Source organism: Sinocyclocheilus anshuiensis, unplaced genomic scaffold (assembly GCF_001515605.1).
Source record: "Sinocyclocheilus anshuiensis isolate Anshui unplaced genomic scaffold, SAMN03320099.WGS_v1.1 scaffold26, whole genome shotgun sequence".
Lineage (NCBI taxonomy): Eukaryota > Metazoa > Chordata > Actinopteri > Cypriniformes > Cyprinidae > Sinocyclocheilus > Sinocyclocheilus anshuiensis.
The window spans coordinates 386,065-401,904 of NW_015544143.1; the positions used below are offsets into that span (position 1 = coordinate 386,065).

At 39.0% G+C, this 15,840-nt stretch overlaps 1 protein-coding gene across 2 annotated transcripts in view; it reads left to right on the plus strand.

The window, feature by feature from the left end:
• Nucleotides 1-2,793: 2,793 nt before the first annotated feature.
• The window catches only part of LOC107695067 (sodium/calcium exchanger 1-like), a 39,974-nt gene continuing 26,927 nt past the window's right edge, over nucleotides 2,794-15,840 (plus strand). Inside the window, exons 1-2 of one of the 2 annotated variants that reach the window (XM_016494856.1) lie at nucleotides 2,794-2,855; nucleotides 5,998-7,849. In XM_016494856.1, the coding sequence (XP_016350342.1) occupies nucleotides 6,036-7,849 (1,814 nt within the window). In that variant the 5' untranslated portion in view covers nucleotides 2,794-2,855; nucleotides 5,998-6,035. Of the gene's footprint in view, nucleotides 2,856-4,161; nucleotides 4,340-5,997; nucleotides 7,850-15,840 lie in introns of those variants that run through there. The other variant, XM_016494855.1, reaches the window with a different exon arrangement.

A 15,840-nucleotide genomic window follows, 5' to 3' on the forward strand; every position in this document is an offset into this window, starting at 1 on the left:
CTTGTATGGAAGTGGCTGAGGGAGAAGAGAACGATAAGCAACAACCCAACTATGCTGTCCATGTTTAGAGGCACTCACTGGGCCCACCAGGCCAGAAACAATGCCTGTTTCTGTTAAATTTAGACAGGTTATCGGCCACCGCTCCTCTCCCTAGACAGTCTCTCACTGCACCACAGGGAATACGGAGGGGAGTCCATAGGATTGGCTGCTTCAGGGATCTCTAGGTAGGCAAAGTTCCATTAAAAGGCATCATTTTATTGGATGAATGACTTATTGGATGGCTTAACCACTGTTAAGGTGACATCATTTGCATTAATGAATAAGCTTTTCTGTTCTGGCATCAGTTGCAGTGGGATCATAATTTCTTTTGATTGTTGTTGTGTGAAATGTTCTAATTGAGAACATTTCTGACTGCTTATGCTACGTAATTAAGAAAACAACTGATTTAACAACAAAAAGGTAGGGGTTGAGAAGATGCCATGAATATTATTATTATTATTATTATTATTATTTTGTAGGAAGTAATAATTTAGGGGAAAAAATCAATTTGCAAAAAATCAATTATGCCACATAATTTTTTGCTTATTACAGTACTTGGAACAGTCCAACTTAACACTCGCCAAGTGCTAAATGAGAGTCAAAACTGGCTTTGGCAAGTAGAAAAAATGTTAATTGCTAACTGGCACATAATAACTTTATTTGGAATTGGAATATGATGCATGATTTGAATCAAATTATAAAATAGTAATCTGATGTTCGCTAATGTAAATCATGTGTCTTTTAACAAGTTTTAGTTCATTGGAAAATTTACCGTCAGAGGTTTATGAGGGATGTAGTGACACATGTGGAATATTCCTCACATTAATCTCAGATAAGAGATAAGAGGAATAAAATCACAATGTGTTTTCAAGTCATGGTGTAGTTTTATACAAAATTTGAAATTTTTACCAATTTTTAATTAACTTTATCTTATCGAGCCTGTGAGAAAAGCTATAAGAAAAGCTCTCTCTATATATATATGTGTGTGTGTGTGTTTTATGCAAAACAGATTCATAGTCATTCATGGCTGATCAATTTTCTCAGTTTACTTGCTATTGGCAAAATTTTGTAGCCCAAAAAAAAAACATATTTTTGACCCTGCTTGGAAGTAATATTATTACAGTGACAATGCTTTTTCAGTGTGATTTGAACTTTTAAATTCATTTCAGCTGACCGTGATTTACATATAACATTAAGTATATGATGCCTAATAATCCGGATAACCAAGCCAAACAAAGAGAATGAGAAAAGGAAAAACTACATAATGCATTATCATTCCAGCTTCTTCCAAACCTTATTATCAAGACATTCAGCCCAGGAAATCGCTACAGCTCATACATGCCGGTTATGACTTCATGTCAATGAAGTAAGAGTGTTCGGAACAGTCTAGCTGTTTCCTGACATGACTACAGTACATCGACTGACTGTCCATATGAGCAAGTGACAACATGCTGTTGTTTATTTATTTATTTGTTTTACATTGGAGAGGTTTTGTTAGCCAGGTCAGGCATGAGAGGCAGGCATGTCTGTGGAACTGCAAGCACAAATAATCATCTTACAGAAGGAATAACAAAATCGTGAGCTCACTCCGTCTCAAGGCCTCGCCTCGATGTCTCACAGCACAGCTGTAGAGCTATGTGAGGTGAAAGCTGCCCACAACAGCAAAAGCCTCAAGATGTAAAGTTCACGGCAAGCTGCATTCGGACATTTTGTGTTTGCTTCTGCACAAGGACACATCTTGAGATTAAGGCTGAAAGACCATGTGAAATGAAGAATAATCATTTTAGTCATATGTTAAGATGTAATGAACTGTTCTATTTAGGTATAACTTTCATATAAAATTGATTCATGTGGCACATCCATAGTTTTTGGAGGTCACAAGTCCACTTTCCAAGAGTCATTGTGATCTAATCCAGCTGGTATTGCTTCTCATCTCTTGCATGTGTGCATTTACCCAATGTTTAATTAAGTCCAATTACACACAGATCGCATCGGGTATGTAAGACAGTCTCTATACTGTATGCATGCATATATTTGCATTTCTACTGATTTTGCATCTGCATTGTTTCCGTTTAGGGAGCCATCGGCAAGGCGCTACAAGAAACATGATTCAAATTAATGGAGGCCCTTCAGGTTATATTGGTCTAACGCAGGGAGACACATCACGACAGAAATCACGTCACTGGCAAATGTGACCTGGAATGCCGTAATACTGACTCAAGACAGGGCACAAAAATGCATTTTCTGCAGTTGCAATTCAATGACACAAACACAGACAGGGAGCTGAATGGCACGGCTCTGTATTGATACATTTCTGCTAAATGTTAACTACAGCACATACATCCTCTAAGTAAATATTACATGCATCAACCAAATGAACGTATATTATGGTCATTTAGGCTAATTTGAGCATATATTGATCAATTGGAAGAATGACAAAGTATTGTATAATATGTATAAGTTTTTATAGCCTATTTTACATTTTTATATTAATTTTGCTTGTTAAGTCTATGGTTTCCATTATTTTACTTTTTTCAGTTTTCGTTATAGTTATTTTAGTAAAGTTAAACTATGAGAAATAGAAATGTTGCTTAAAATATTTAAGTTTATATATTTGAAATACACGTACATACGTAGGCCTGCTTACACACTGTGTGTTCGCCAAGTGGCTTTCCAAAAGTGCTGATAGTATAGCCTTGTGACGTTTTACGTTTGTTGTAGGCCTACTCCACGTGTTCATGGCGTCAAGAGTCAATGTGGAGTCAAAGCGGAGCAGGGAGTGGAATATAATATCCACCTTTTTCTTCAATGCAGAAGTAAGCCTATGGGTGAGACTTCCGGTTCATTAGCCGCTATAGGGAAATAACGAAAAGAATAACAACGTGCAGTAAACGGTAAAACTGTTTGCACTACAAACCAGTGTGTTCATAATTAAGATAATACATTAAAATAATATGGTAAGACATACCAATTTTCAATATCAAGCAGCAAAAGGAGCGGTTCTGTACAACTAAAAATAGCTGGACGCGGATGAGAACGGAAGCTAGACCCATAGAATTTACAAATCACAGTGTCTATGTTTTCTCTAGCGAGATTTGTGGTTTTAGCCGAATGTAAAACTTCCTCCATTATCGCTCGGAGCGGGCTTTTATTAACGGAGCAGGAAATGGACAACTTTGGAGGGGGAGCCGATTGATTACAGAAGGCTTTGTGTGAGAATTTGGGAAATATTCTAAGCAACTACCCAAAACGCCTTAGTAACCACCTAACAACCACCCAGAGTACCTTAGCAACCGCCCAGCAAAGCCAGTGACCACCCACAATACCTTCATTGCAACGCCCTAATCACCCACACTCTTAAAAATAAAGGTGCTTCACGATTCCATAGAAGAACCTTTTTGTCTAAATGGTTCCATAAAGAACCTTTAACATCTGAAGAACCTTTCTGTTTGTCAAAAGGTTCTTTGTGGCGAAAGAAGGTTCTTCAGATTACAAAAAGGTAAGAAAGAGATGGTTCTTTAAAGAACCTTTAACTGAATGGTTCTTTGTGGAACCAAAAATGGTTCTTCTATGGCATCGCTTGAAGAACCTTTTGAAGCACCTTTATTTTTAAGAGTGCAGCGTCTTCAATGTAATATTATATAAAACGTAAAAGGCTATATAAAATGTTTATTTAACAGTTTTTATGTTTTTAACTTTTATGGTTTTATTTAGCCTAAGTAATGTGATTTAATTAATTATAATTAACTAATTATTCAGAATTTATGTTAATCAAGTAAGAATTTTAGCCTAAAATTTGGCATTAATATGCCTTTGAAAATCACATCAAGGGGACAAATGGTGATTCTTAATGGACAATGTATGACAATGTGTCTGGCACTTATTGTTGTATCAGAGTATTGAGTTGTGTGTGCTCCCAGTCGGTGTTATCAACCCTTGGGAGTCTGGCACGAAGCCACCGCACTATCCGAACACAATCCCCTCCTCCGATCAGACATGCGAATCCGTACTGAAATATGCTTGCAGCATTTAGGAAAAGTAGCCTACAACTCTCCGCCGCACACTCTGCCCGCGCAGCTCTGAATGAATCGCGCGTCTCACACACAGCTCTCGTCTCGTTACCAGAATGATTCAACTACTGGAGGATGAGAGTGAGCGGTCGCGTTACTTTGCAAATGAGCGTTTCCGGTAAACGGTCCGGTTGACTGAGGTTGTTTTTGCCGGAATCTCCGAGCGTCACTACCACAGCCGTATCTACATGTGGTGTCTTTCACATCAACGCAGCATTTCTCTTTAAAAGGTAAATTAATGTACTTGGGCTTTACTATGTTTCATGCCGTCTGCAGTTAAATGTAAATAGAGGATGTGTTTATGTGCAATATTATAGTATTGTGGATCAAAAGGAAAAGTGTAAATTCAAAGTAATACGTTTTCCCCCCTTTAATCTAGCACACAGATTAATCATCTTTAAAATGCAAATGTCAAGCTCAAAAGCAGTTCAGCAGATATTTTGCTCATTTCCATTCATAAATACTTCTCTGCCTGCATCAATCTATTGTTCATTTATGACATGTAAAAGGATGTATTGGTTTAAGATGGTCACACATCCTGGCAAAGCTGGTCAGCAAGCTGGTCTCCCAATCTGACCTGTACAGACCAAGCCAACACACCACCCTGACCAGGCTGGGTGACCTACTAGAACCAGAACAACATCTTAGTTCTGATGTTATCCCCCCCCCCAGTTGGGTAATTATGAGATCCAGGTTAATTTGCATTGTTTGCCTTATTGACACACTATTTTCCTGTTTAACACCGTAAAGCTGCTTTGACACAATCTGTATAAAGCACTATATAAATTACCTTTATTTATATAGCGCTTTATACAGATTGTGTGAAAGCAGCTTTACAGCTGCTTATATGCAAGATTTGACTTGACTTGCATATAATTAAAAATTCTTTTTTTTTTTTTTATTAGTTTTTGTTTGATGCGAAACAGCTGTTGTGTAAGTGAGTGTGTGTTTGACTAATGCTGGTGTACTGTTACGTCATATTTATCTACAAAAACATTCAGTCGTTTATTTAAGATATGGTCACTTATCAGAATCAGAATCAGAATCAGAAGAGCTTTATTACCAAGTATGTTTAGACACACAAGGAATGTGATTATCCTGGCTGCCATTTGCGGCGCCATCTTGATCTCTTTTTACTTGATCCAAGTATCTGAACCAGCTTATCAACTTTAAAATAAATTAATTAATGAACAGACACTCCTCTAACTCTTATATTTTAATTAAATAATTAAACACACGCAAGAGTACTCAATATTATCACGGGCTGCAGGTAATCACAGCTGCACTGATATTCAGTACTACAACACTACTGTAAATGCATTATTGGTTTTACAAGACAGTTTTGTATAGTATACGGAGTACTATTTTTCAGGGAAAATTGACCAATTGGTTTGTATATTTCTTCTCCACCAAAGAAAATAGTTAGTTGAGGCTTCGGCATCACCGAGCAGTTTGCAGTCTAAAAAATGGACTGGAAATGAGTACTCAACTCTCAACACTTTCTGCAATCACTTTTGGCTAACTCCACTTCAAGTTTTCCATTTCCTCACTGTGTTTTCCCCGTTCCGATCAACTGTGGAGTGAGGTAAAACACTGATGCTCTGACTTTCAAAAAAAACAAAACAATCTTCACTCCAGGCAAACTCTGCTTACTCTCAGCACCATTCACATATACTCATGTCCGAAATGCCGTGAACACAGACAAGCTTGTATACAAATGTTGAAACTTCCCAGTGCTGTCACTGTAAACTGTAAAGATTAGCACTTTCGGAACATTGCTCGACCAGTCAAATTTGAGCATCAGAACCAACTGTTGCATAATTTCTGATCAACCCTCTTGGTTTTGTATCATTCTTGATGATTCACTTCACTTTTTCTTTCCTCACAGGGTACGGGAGAGCAGGAACAAAATACCTCACTACAAACATGGGCCAATCTGGGACTTCATCCTATTTTTCTCTCGTTCTAAAACTCAGCATCTTCCTCTTAGTTTTCTCCTATGAGCCCACGCCAGCCACTGCAGGCAGCTCCAAATCAAGCTTAGATGTAGATGCTTCTAACGAAAACTCTACACACGAGACTTGCGGAGGTAGTTTTGAATGCAAAGAGGGAGTGATCTTGCCAATTTGGACACCGGAGAACCCGTCCTTTGGGGATAAGTTGGCCAGAGCCACTGTGTACTTCGTTGGTTTGGTCTACATGTTCCTGGGTGTATCCATCATTGCAGACCGCTTTATGGCTTCCATTGAGGTCATTACATCCCAGGAGAAAGAGATCACAATCAAGAAGCCTAACGGGGAAACCACAACCACTACTGTTCATATTTGGAATGAAACTGTCTCGAATCTTACTCTCATGGCTCTAGGTTCCTCAGCCCCAGAGATTATGCTCTCCGTGGTTGAAGTGTGTGGGCACAACTTTGATGCAGGCGAGCTGGGCCCAAACACCATTGTTGGAAGCGCAGCTTTTAATATGTTTGTCATCATCGGTTTCTGTGTCTCTGTGATACCGGAAGGAGAGCATCGGAAGGTCAAGCACCTGCGGGTGTTCTTTGTCACCGCCACTTGGAGTATATTTGCATATATATGGCTTTATCTGATCTTGGCAGTGATTTCCCCAGGTATCGTGGAAGTCTGGGAGGGACTCCTTACGCTCTTCTTCTTTCCAATTTGTGTCATATTTGCTTGGGTTGCAGACCGCAGACTTTTATTCTACAAGTACTTGTACAAACGCTACAGAGTCGGAAAACAAAGGGGAATGATCATCGAGACTGAAGGTGAGCCGGAGCTCCAGTCAAAGGCGGATATTGAAATGGATGGCGGGATGCTTAACTCTCACGGTGATGAAATCTTAGATGGCACGGTGGATACTGAAGATAAAGACATGGATGAGGATAAGGCCAGAAGAGAAATGGCCAGGATTTTGAAGGAACTGAAACAGAAACATCCAGAAAAAGAGATGGAGCAATTGGTTGAGCTCGCCAACTACCACGTCCTCAGCCAGCAACAGAAGAGCCGTGCGTTCTATCGCTGCCAGGCCACTAGACTTATGACCGGTGCGGGTAATATACTAAAAAAGCATGCTGCAGACCAAGCCAGAAAAGCACTAGGCAATCACGAACTTCGATCGGAAGTCTCAGATAATGATATTTCCTCTAAGATCTTCTTTGACCCTGGTACATATCAGTGTCTCGAGAACTGCGGGACTGTGGCTTTGAATGTGGTACGACGTGGCGGTGACTTAACTAGCACTGTGTCAGTGGAGTACCGCACTGAGGACGGCACTGCCAATGCAGGCTCTGATTACCAGTTCACCGAGGGTGTTATAGTCTTCAAACCAGGTGAGACAGAAAAGGAGATAAGAGTGGACATCATTGACGATGACATTTTTGAAGAAGACGAACACTTCCTGGTTCATCTCCTCAACGTCAAGGTCATTTCTGAAGGAACCGACAATGAGAAAGGCGGCAATCATGTGGACACAATAGCTAGTCTTGGCCTTCCTTCAACAGCTACTGTGACTATCTTTGACGATGACCACGCTGGCATCTTCACATTTGAGGAACCAATTGTTCATGTCAGTGAAAGCATTGGTATGATGGAGGTGAAGGTGGCACGTACCTCTGGAGCTCGTGGAGTAGTGGTAATCCCTTATAAATCCATTGAAGGCACAGCAAAAGGTGGAGGAGAGGACTTTGAAGATACCCATGGAGTCTTGGAGTTCCAAAACGATGAGATTTCGTAAGTGTATCTTTTTTTCTTTTAACAGCTTCACACAAAGTGCGGGATCCAACTTGTACTTAAGTGTGTGTGTAAATATAAGCACAACTCTGAGCATGCTTACGCAGAGAATCTAGTGGTAAAATGGAGATACTACAAAAAGAAAGTGCCTTCGCTTGTTTCCTGTGTCCTTTAATTGCAAGTAATTAGTAATTTCATAATTCAAGCTAGATATTTGCAGAATTGGTGTGAAAAGCTATAAAAGACAGCTTGGAAGTCATTTGAAATGTAGCTGTGCAGAGAACACATTTTCAAAGACCGCGCTGATCTGTTTAGTGAGAACACAGACTGGCTTCTCAGTCGGTACCACTTTCTTTGCCATGATTTTGGTGAGGACATATACTTTCACATGATTTATAAAGGGAGGTGTTGTCACCATATATGGTTCATTGGAGGCGTTTCTGAATGCAAATGACCATGAATGTGAACGAGCATGGTGCTTAAGAACATGTGGGATTTATTAACAATGATTACTTACTGGTGTGCGTAAGAACCACGTGCGAATGTTTAATAAATATGGAATTTTGTTTTTTTGTACTTACACATTCTAAATTTCATTCGTAGTACAAAATATAGAACCTTTTCTGCGCACTGTTGATAAATGAGGGCCCAGGCATGCAGAAGAAATCCTTACTGCCGAGCCCTACTAATGGTGAAATCAAAAATGATAAATTCATCAATTTCCAAGCCATCGAATTGATTTTATCTCTTCAATCTTTGTTCTTTATTTCCCATTAAATATGTTTTCCCCCTTGATGTGTCTGTTTGCTGTAAGTTTTTTTCTGACTCATTTTCCTTTGCAGCTCTCCTGTTGCTTACTTTTCACTCTTTCATTTCCCCACCAGCTTTGCTCACCATTTTGCGCAATTTATTTCAGAATCTCATATTAATAAATAGTTTTTTTTATGTAGTGGGTACTCCTAGATTTCCCAGTACTCCTTAAATCATGGCTTGTACCAGACGTTTTTGTACCCATGTGAAAAAGTGTGAATTGAGGAAGTTGTGATATGGTCAGATTATAATCAATAAGTCATTGCAGCAGCATGCATTTTTACCTCAAATTTGAGCCTAATGTACTTTAAGTGGCAAAAGTATTTAGCTGGATCAAAAGAGAGTAAGAGATAGCCTACTTTTATTGCTTGAGGTGATTAAGTTCCTTCAGTAACAGACCTTTGACACACAATAAATGCTTTGATAAATGTGGTTCTTGAAGTCTGAACTGAATGAAAAAGCATCTGGTTTGGAGTGAATGAGCTAAGTAGAAGTGTTCCACAAGTCGGATCTGCTTAATCTGTGTAGAGACATACCGCAGAATATCTCGGACTTCCAGAACTGCTTATTTGGGTGACTAATTACATTTCCATAACTGCTGCAATGCTCGGCTTGAGCTTGAGCTCTAGCAGTAGGACTTCTGGCAGGGAACAGGCTCTCCTCTCCCATCTCCTCTTTTGGCACTCCGCCTCAGATCATTTATTGGTATGATCACATATTTGACAAGGTGGCCTGAACCCCAGATATTTTCCATGACAGCGAGGATAATGATAACAGATTTGCACAGTCAAAGATAAACTGTTCTGAATTTGCTCCAAGATCTTGAAATGGAAAAGCTCCCTTGCTTGTGCTTATTTTAAGCTGATTAATGGGAGGACATGCACAAATGTAAACAGAGGTAAACGCATCGCTTTGAAGTAAGCAACCTACACCACGCTGATCTGGCTATGCCTACAGATGAAGTTCCATATATGGACTCTGGTCCCTGGCTCTTATTTGGAGACAACTGTTGGTAGTGGATGTTTTTATATGGTGTTACTTCAAATCAGTGTTCTTTACTCATATTTTACATTGAAACAACCATTTGGATTCTTCTGCAAAAGGAAAGTCTAGCAAGAAAATAAGCCAGATGAAAAAATTTTGATACTGATGTATTAGCATTGAGTGTTTCATCCTGATGGGGGGCTGTCAAAGACACGGGCAAACAGTCTGTCCCTCTAAGGGTTTTGTCATGCTGAGTGATGAATATAATATTTGTAATTAGCAAGTTTTAAATCTTGCTACACTTTAGGGCTAAGTCCATATTTATTAGCACAGTAAGGATTCTTGAACATTTTGCTCAATACACAGAATAACATGCAAGAATGAGCGTGTTGCCGATAATCTTGTTAAAGAGAAAGAATGAAATGTAGACCTAGGAAACAGACAGACAAAGAACACAGAAATAGTATGTTAGGCATGTTTATCTTGGCTTAAGTAAGACTGGACCTCGCATAAACACTGTACATGGAGGGGACAAAGTCTCTGGGGGGGGTTGATTTCCATCAATAGTAGTTGGAAAATTCCATATAGTATTTACATATGTAGTGTTTTCTGACTATTATGAGGGACTACACCATTAATTTGTCAATCCCAAATAATATTTTGCCTTATTCACAGGCTTGTTTTGAATTGGCTATTTTTCTAGTTGGCCATCTTTGTTTGGTCTATTCTATTTTTCCTCTACTAGCTCAGGGCTGTCACAAAGACGGGTATGATATCTCAGGACAATTTCTGTGAAATCTGTCAGGTAGTAGGGTGTTCTGTGATATGTCATTTTAAGTGTGTCCTTTCCTAAAAATGATTACAGCATCTTTAGTCTAATGGCTTTAGTCTAATGGCTCATTTCCATTGTCAGAAGTTGTGAATGGTGCCAAAATAGGGAACCACTTTTTTGGGACCCTTTCATGGGGGTACCTAGCACAGTAGTTCAGTACCTAAAGGGTGGAGCTAGAGTCACTACATAACGTTGATTGGTTGACACAGAGAATTATCTCTTTGAATTCATCTCAGTACCTTTTTGTGTTTAATTTGTCTTTATTTTAATTTATATAAATTAATTATGGTGACTACATACAATGAAAATGACCTAATGCTCATCTGTGTAAGTCACTCTACTTCAATAAAGTAAAAATATTATATAATACTGTTCTACTACATAATATAATTTTTCATCTTAGCAATTTTTTTCCCCCTAGTCAAGGAGGAGAGGGTCTTCTGTCTCCATGTCACACTGCACACACACGAGGAACGAGGAGACGCTGGAGAATACTTTACCAAGACTTTATTTACAGGAACCCAGGGAGACAAACTCAGGAAGACGTTTAACAGCAGACAGAGAATTTGGGACTGGGAACACCATTTATACACACACAGGAGGAGGGGATGACGAGACACACCTGGGAGCAAATGAAACAATCAAGGGAAACACCTGGGACAAATTAAACATGGAAAAGGAAGGCACATGAGGAGCAAAACAACCACAAAACACGGAACAGAGTCTGACGCTCCACAGTCCTCTGCCAGCTCAGAGCTGCCCAGACAAACAGGCTGTCAGTTGATTTCATGTGACTCGTTGCACAAGGCAAAGAGAGAGTCAGCAGCAGTGCACCATTAAATCACTGCTCCCATCTCTGCTGGGAATATTAATCACATTAAGTAGCCCCTCTTGGCCAGTTATTATCTTATGATCAATTATTTCCAGAGGTTTCTGTGCCTGCTTAACGCTCATTGTTTTGTGTTGTATGTGTGTTTTCCATATTTTTATTAAGAGATCAGCCTTTTTTCTGAAACCACTTGATGATAGTTTTACAATGTTAAGGATGTGGCCCATGGGGAAACACAGACAGAGGTCAGGTTATATAGCTTTGCGTAACGTGATTATGCATGGCATTAATGCATTAACTGTTTAAGACATCATACTGGCGAGAATGTTCTTCCTCTTAAGGGAGGTCATGAAAATTTAATTAAATATGGAAAATGTGCTTTTTTTGGTTTGGTGATATTAATCAGCAGTTGGCTCACAGAGAGCTAGCCACCGTCAGAATAACCGTCGGTGTCCCTTGAAGGCGAGTTTGTTCTTAAAGAATCTGAATCTCTTAGCATTACTTCTGCCTGTTTCGTTTAGTTTATTCATTCATGATGAAAACTGTACACTTTGAGTGATGGAGACTGTTTAGAGGACAGAGAAAATACTGTGTTTCTGTTTACAAAGCATCACTGTATAGCACTCAAAATTATTATTATTATTTTAAAACCACATAACATTTAGCACACACTTTGCATTGCTCTTTTGTGTTTGGCAGGATTTTTTCGGCCTATGCTGAAAATTGGTATCTAGTAGGACTGAGCAATATACCTAAAATTTGATAATATAACAGCTATTATATTATCATATAATATACTGGGGGAAGTCGTGGCCTAATGGTTAGAGAGTCGGACTCATGACCCAAAGGTTGTGGGTTTGTAGGTGGGGGGAGTGAATGTACAGCGCTCTCTCCCACCTTCAATACCATGACTGAGGTGCCCTTGAGCAAGGCACCGAACCCCCAACTGCTCCCCGGGCGCCGCAGCATAAATGGCTGCCCACTGCTCCGGGTGTGTGTTCACGGTTTGTGTGTGTTCACTGCTGTGTGTGTGCACTTTGGATGGGTAAATGCAGAGCACTAATTCCGAGTATGGGTCACCATACTTGGCCACGTCACATGTCACGTCACTATTCTTTCTAAACACATTCAAAAATGTTTACTGCAAGAACACACAGTTAAAAAGATGTAGATCTTTTTATTCAAATAGCACATATATATGTAAAAATATAAGAAGCGAATGCACAATGGATGCAAAAATTGCATTCTTACAGCAATTTATTATTAATTATATTTTATTTAATTTAGCTGTTTTATTTATTTCTTTAATTTCCACAACATTTACTTAGAATTCCCTACAGAAATATACACTAAGAATATACAATTTGGAATTGACAGTAGGCAGATAGCAGCCAGGCCAATATATATCACTTTATCACTATTCCCCTTCATGTAAGATAACAGATATGGTGCTTAAAATTAGAGCTGTGGAAAATCTCTGCAGAATTTCTCAATGAGGAGTAGAAGAGAATGTAAACAGTTATGGGCCCACATTCATTCAGCTATGTTGTTGTCTGCATAGAAAAATTTTGGGACTGACAGGTTATGGTTCAACCTATTCTAAGTCAGACCAGCTTTCAACAAGAAAAATGACTGCAGGAAGTTCCACACATACTTCTAACCTGCTCTCCCTCTCTCTCTCTTTCTTCAGCCTCTCTCTCCTTTTACTGTAAGGTTCTCCTCTTTTTTCCCCATGCTTATTTTGAACACTTGCACAAACTCCATTATGTATTTTCCATGACTTCAGCCTAACGGCAACACAAGGGCAGGCAGGAAGATGAGGAATATCCTCCTACAAACCATGAAAAAATGGATCACAATGACAGACAGCGATGTTTTCTTGCATGTTTTACTGTAGAGAGGAGAAAATGTCTAAAATTAAACATACATGGAAGGAGAGGAGAACTCTAATCCCCCGTAACCTTTATTGCATTGCGAGCAGAGGCTGGGATCTGCTGTCTGGGTCTGAGATATGTCCTAGAAGATTCACACAGCAAATCAAACGGCACCCACACAGTGTTCGGGAGTTACTTACTAAAAGTGGCGATGCTAATGTAGCGAACTAAGTTTTCATTAGCGTGACTGTAGCTCAGCTGTTTTCAAATCACCATAGCTTTGCCAGTAACAAGCTCCTTTTTCCAATGAGTGCTGTATTTTTCTGAAACGCTACATCGTTGGATTTTGTGTCACATTGTATTGCTTTACAGCTTTACAGCCAAGTGAACTGAGCCAAATGCGCACTCCTGTCCTCCCTCTTGTGAAGCGTTGCTTTTAGTGAATTATTATTTTTTTCATTCATTCGTTTCTTTCAGTTAATTTTCACACATTTTTTTTTGTTGCTGCTGTTCTTCAGTTTTCTACTTTTTTTCTTCGTTTTTTCAGATTTTCAAATTTTACTTTATTACATTTCACGTAAATGAAATGAATTGTTTGTTTAAAAAAAAACTTCAGATTAATTTGAGTCCCTGCCCAACTTATGTCATTATCATTCAAATATCAGAATATTTTGTTTAATGCTGCAGTTCATCACTGCTTTCTACTCGCTTTTCAAGTTTATCACATTTTTTGCACTTGCACTTTTCCTCTCCAGAAATATGCTTTTATTCTGCATTATAACTTCATAACATATGTACACACAAGTGATTTATATTTATATATTAATATATATAAGTGTATATATATATATATTCACTGTATATACTATATAGTATAAAAAATTAAAATTATTGCGGAATATATATGCCAAGTCCTGCCATGAAACTCTAGATCAGGGGTGCCCAACACCCATTTTAAATACATTTAGTTGCAGAGCTACTGCATGCGATTTTCAGTGCTGGAAATCCATTTATCTTGTTGAAACTTCTGCGTCGTCGTGGAGAGCGCAGGTCACGGTTGCTTAGCAACGGCAGACGCCAAGAAAGCGCATGCTCCCGAGAGCTTTGGAAAGAAGGAGAAAGCGGCGCGGCTGGCGTTTTCCACGCGTTTTTAGGCAAGACATCTGAACGGCCCCAAAGTCTGTCTACACTGGACGCGACAAATTGACCGTTGCCAATCATTTGAACTTTGTGTCAGTACGTCATAAAGAGAACGAGGCAGCAGTGTATTGTCGGGGATTTGTCATGCCGCGCCACATTCAGTGTAAACAGTTACACAGCATCACTGATTATAATGGGTTCATTGTATTTTGTCGAGTCGCACCGCGCCGCTCGCGTCCGGTGTAGACACGGTGAGAGCCACGCAGATGCACGTGAACACTAATTTCTGTTCACTTCTGCGTCTATTTGTGCCTGAAATACTGTGCTCTGCAAGTATCCTTGTAAACGCAGTTGCTTATGACTTAGGTGAAGGGAAACAATTGAGAAAGAAAATAGATGTGTAACAGTATATTGGTTTACAGCAGTTTAATGTTCCTGAGACTTTCTGTGTTATGAATGTAAATTAAACAACAAAACAAAGAAAAAATAACTTTTGTAGCTTTAACACAGATTTATTAGATTTAATTTATACAGTGAAGACTATGCATTATTTTACATCTGATTATTACATTTCTGTACCTGAATACTGTTAGACATACCTGAAAAATATAAAGCACTGCTTATTTAATTTGTATCTTTGTTCTGTTATTTATCTATGCTTGTAATTTGTTTATTTCCTATGCTGATTTACTCGCCTACAAAAAACAATTTTCCCCAAATAAACTATTCAAGTCATGTGATGATTTTTTTCATATCGCAGTGCGGAAAAACAAAATATCGCAATGTGAGTTTTTTTCCAATATCGTGCAGACCTAGTCCTTAGTCCTTACTGATGATATTCACAGTGTGCCAACTACTTGGCACAAGCTTATTGGTTCATGTTGCATTCACAGCCAATGAGCTTGCTGCTTTGCATTTAAATGGCTGGTTAGCATTCACTGGAGCATTTTGCAGCGAGCTTTCAGAGTTCTTCTGAATCTCTCTACCTTCCCCAGCTCCACCTGTATAGATCTGCTATATAAATGCTATTTGTGCAGCAGCAGTATGACTTAAATACTCACAGCACCGTATCAGCGTTTGTATTGGCAGTAGTAAGTTCCTGTACTTGCTTTGCAATAACCAACAGCAGCAGCAATTCAGCAGTATAGCAGATCTATTTGCCAAGATCAAATACATTAACATTGTCATATACATTGTCATTGACATACATTAACTTGCTAAAATCTTTAGAGAGTTGTCATGATAGAAATATATATAGAAGTCACACATGTGATGTGTTTCTGATTGCAGTATATACATACACATTTTTTGCTATAAGTTATCGTTTTTTAGCTGCACATTTCACTACCTTTTTAAGTGTGTGTGTGACATAAACTTGAAATATTTTTTAAAAGGGTAGCCTGACAGTAGTAGGCCATAGCCATATCACCCTGCAGCCCAAGACTGGTTGCCCACTGAAACTAAGCAGGGTTGAGCCTGGTCAGTACCTGGATGGGAGACCTCCTGGGAAAACTAGGTTGCT